At 54.8% G+C, this 3,994-nt stretch overlaps 1 protein-coding gene across 1 annotated transcript; it reads left to right on the forward strand.

Moving 5' to 3' along the window:
* The first annotated feature begins 239 nt into the window (after window positions 1-239).
* LOC127028322 (olfactory receptor 14A16-like) lies at window positions 240-1,181 on the forward strand. Its single transcript, XM_050914037.1, has one exon. The coding sequence runs from the start codon at window positions 252-254 to the stop codon at window positions 1,179-1,181; it is 930 nt and encodes a 309-aa protein (XP_050769994.1). The 5' UTR covers window positions 240-251.
* The last annotated feature ends 2,813 nt before the right edge of the window (window positions 1,182-3,994 follow it).

Consider the following 3,994-nt stretch of genomic DNA (forward strand, 5'->3'; position numbering starts at 1 on the left):
CCTGGCCCCTGCCCCCACCATTCCCATGAACCCACTGCTGCAGAGCAGGGCTGACTCCTCGGCAGCCAGCGGGAAGAGGCCCTTCTTATGGGAAGAGGCCTTGAAGGAATGTCTGCTGGAAAAGGCAAAGTGGGTGTGCGTAGCAGGGGGAGGGTGTAGGAGAAATGGTTGTGATTTTACTCAGCGAAGTCTCCCCTAATTTGTCATTGACCCTTCCTTGAAGGTCAGGAACCCATGCACAGAGGCACCAAATGTTGAACGGCAGCTCCACAACTGAGTTCCTCCTCCTGGCATTCGCGGACACATGGGAGCTGCAGCTCTTGCACTTCTGGCTCTTGCTGGGCATCTACCTGGCTGCCCTCCTGGGCAACGGCCTCATCATCGCTGCCGTAGCCTGCGACCACCACCTCCACACTCCCATGTACTTCTTCCTCCTCAACCTCTCCCTCCTTGACCTGGGCTCCATCTCCACCACTCTCCCCAAAGCCATGGCCAATTCCCTCTGGGACAACAGGGCCATCTCCTACTTGGGATGTGCTGCCCAGGTCTTTTTCTTTCTCTTCTTGATTGTAGGGGAGTATTTTCTTCTTACTGTCATGGCCTATGACCGCTACGTTGCCATCTGCCAACCCCTGCACTACGGGACCCTCCTGGGCAGCAGAGCTTGTGTCCACATGGCAGCAGCTGCCTGGGGCAGTGGGTTTCTCTATGCTGTGCTGCACACTGCCAATACATTTTCCCTACCACTCTGCCATGGCAATGTCCTGCACCATTTCTTCTGTGAAATCCCCCACATCCTCAAGCTCGCCTGCTCACAATCCTACCTCAGAGAAGCCGGGCTTCTTGTGGTTAGTGCCTGTTTATTCTGTGGGTGTTTTGTTTTCATCATGCTGTCCTATGTGCAGATCTTCAGGGCCGTGCTGAGGATCCCCTCTGAGCAGGGACAGCACAAAGCCTTTTCCATGTGCCTCCCTCACCTGGCTGTCGTCTCCCTGTTTGTCAGCACTGCCATCTTTGCCTACCTGAAGCCCCCCTCCACCTCCTCCCCATCCCTGGACCTGGTGGTGACTGTTCTGTATTCGGTGGTGCCTCCAGCAGTGAACCCCCTCATCTACAGCATGAGGAACAAGGAGCTCAAGGATGCCCTCCGGAAACTGGCCGAATGGACGCTGTTTCACTGACAATAACCTGCCTCCCCTGCTCTGCGCATTTCCCTCAGGCCAAGAGCCTGCTTTTTTCCCTTGTCATAATCCTACTTTTAGATCATTTTCTGGGCTTCCACTACTTGTCTTGAGGTTTGATCCAGCTGTTTCTGACCCTTGTACAACACTGGATCAGATGTGGCCTGTCCAATAGCAGCTCTGCAATAAAAGGGCATCTCCCACATGCAGTGCCTGAAGGCTGAGCTCTTCCTCCAAAGGTGCTGCCAATAAAATGTCCACAGAATTGGTCTTTTAAAGAGTTTTGTCTCCTTGTGTTCTCCCTGTGATTGGGGTTAAGCTCACGGTACCATGGGCTTCCATTGAACTGAACGTTGTGGTTTTAAAGGTTCTCTTTGTGGTGTCCAGTGGCAGTGGAGATGGGGCATGGGCTCCCAATTCCCTCCTCAGGCTGCTTCACGTATGACAGGACTGATGGCACATACAAAAATGAATGTGGAGGGATGGGGAGAGGATGGGGACTTGCCATGTACCTTGGGCTGGGAGGGAATAAAGACTGAGAAGGTGAAACACCCTCCAAGGTGATGTCCCCCAAAAGTAAAGCACTGAATCGAGGTATGCCCAAAGAAGGACTCTGAAGTGGCATGGGAGTGAGCGGGGACGCAGCAGGCAGAGGGAAGGGAGAGTGGAGAGATGCAGGAGCTGCGTGAGGAGGCCCAGGGCTGTGGTGGTGCCCTGGGGAGTGGGGCTGATGGGGGCAGAGAAGAGGTGAAATGCAGCGGGGGTTGAGGCTCAGCTACAAAATGACTGCAGGAGAGCCTGGGAGTGAGTGGCCTCTCTTTGCTTGTGTCGTTGTTGCAAGCAGCAGCCGTGGGGCTGATGGGCAGGCTGAGAGCCTTCCCTGCCCCCCAGGACCTGCTGTGCCCTTCAGAGGGGCTGGGGCTGTGGGGGAGCGCCCAGAGCTCTGCAGCACCCTGGGGTGGGCAGTGTGGTGGGGCCAGGGCAGAGTGGGCTGCTGGGCTTGGCTGGGCTGGGCAGAATGCAGGGGAGGTGGGGAGAGGTGGGGAGGGGCTGGGCTGGGCAGGAAAGTGTCTGGCAGAGGAAAACACCCGTGGAGAACTCAGCTGTGTGAGCGTGCAAAGTGAGGGCAGGGTGCTCACAGTGCAGAGCCAGGCCTCATGGTGAAGGAAGCAAGGCACCAAAGGGGCAGAAGAGAGGGACCCGGTCTGTGCCGTGTTCCCTGGACACCCCAGGGAAGCTGTCCCAGGGCAATTTTCCCTGACCACCCCACACACCGGCCATTTCCAGCTCTGGCCATACACTCCAGCCCTGAGGAGGGACCTTTGCTGCATGGACACCCCTGTTCTCCTCTGGGGCTCTCTGATACCCAGCTCCACTGCCATTAGTAATGAAAAGAAAACCACTTTCCTGCTGACACTCGTTACAAAGCAAGTCCCAGAGCTCTTGCCACTGCTGGTCTCTCAGCCAAGCCCGTTCTCAGACACCTCCACCTAGATCAGAAGTTCACGGCCGTGTCGTGACATGTATCGAAAATCTCCATTGTTTGAGATCCCACCAACTGGCCTGGGTCCTTGCTCCGGTGTGGGGCTCTGAGGGATTTCTCAAAACCTCAGCTCTCTCAGCCTCCCCTTGGCCATAATGTGCTCCAGGCCCCAACCATCCTTCTGGCCTCTGCAGGACTCGCGCCACTCTGTCAGGGCCTTCCTTGTGCTGGGGAGCCCCAGATTGCATGCAGCAGGCCTGATGCGCTCCTGTGCTGGGGTAACTTTGAGCAGCAGCCACCCAGCCACCCAGCTGCTCCCTCACTCTCCCTCCTCAAAACGACAGCACAAAGGGAGGAAAAAAATAGACAAAAGCTTATGGGTCAAGTAAAGAAAAGGAGACCACTTACGCCTTACTGTCATTGTCATCACTTACCAATTACTGGGCAAAGAAGAGTTGACTTGGCGAAGATCAATTTAATTTATTGCCAGTTAAAAAAAAGCTGTGGATTGTGAGAAACTCTAACAAAAACATTAAAGTATTAAAGACCATTCCCCCATGCCACTCCTTTCTCCCAGGCTCAGATTACTCCTTCATTCCCAACACTTCTACTCACCCAACCGCAAGACAAGCAGGGGGAGGGATGGGGAATGGGGGTTACAGTCAGCACAGAACATCTCTGCTGCTCCTTCCTCACACCTTTCCCCTGCTCCAGCTTGAGTTTTCTCCACGGGATCCCACCATATTTGCGGCCAAGGCTATGTGGTGTTCATGTCTTTCTGTCTTACTTTTCGCCTTTATACTCACAGAATGACGGAACTGTTGAGATTGGAAGGGACCTCTGGATGTCATCTAGCTGAAGGCCTCAGCTGAGGCAGGGTCAGCTAGAGCAGCTTGCTCAGTGCCTTGTCTAGCTGGGTTTCAACTGTCTCCATGGAGGGACACTGCACAACCTCTCTGGGCAACCTGTTCCAGTGATTGACAACCCTCACAGTCAAACAGTGTTTTCTTGGGCTCAGATGGGATTTTATAGACATGACTAAGATCTCTCCAAGCCTTTTCTTCTCCACACTGAACAGTGCCCCATCTCTCAGCCTTTCCTCTTAGGAAAGATGCTCCAGTCCCTTAAACCAGCTTTGGGGCCCTTTGCTGCACTTGCTTTAGGAGGTCAACAAGTTGGCTGTACTGGGCAGCCCAGCACTGGACACAGCACTCCAGATGGGGCCTCAGCAGTGCCAAGCAGAGGGGAAGGGCCACCTCCCTCCATCTGCCACCAGTGCTTTTCCTAACGCAGCCCAGGAGGCTGTTGGCCTTTGCCGCAGGGCTGCATT

The sequence above is a fragment of the Gymnogyps californianus genome, unplaced genomic scaffold (assembly GCF_018139145.2).
Source record: "Gymnogyps californianus isolate 813 unplaced genomic scaffold, ASM1813914v2 HiC_scaffold_31, whole genome shotgun sequence".
NCBI lineage: Eukaryota > Metazoa > Chordata > Aves > Accipitriformes > Cathartidae > Gymnogyps > Gymnogyps californianus.

What these genes read in the sequence shown, in the direction of transcription:
- LOC127028322 (XM_050914037.1), top strand. Translation starts at nt 252, where the DNA reads ATGTTGAACGGCAGCTCCACAACTGAGTTCCTCCTCCTGGCATTCGCG.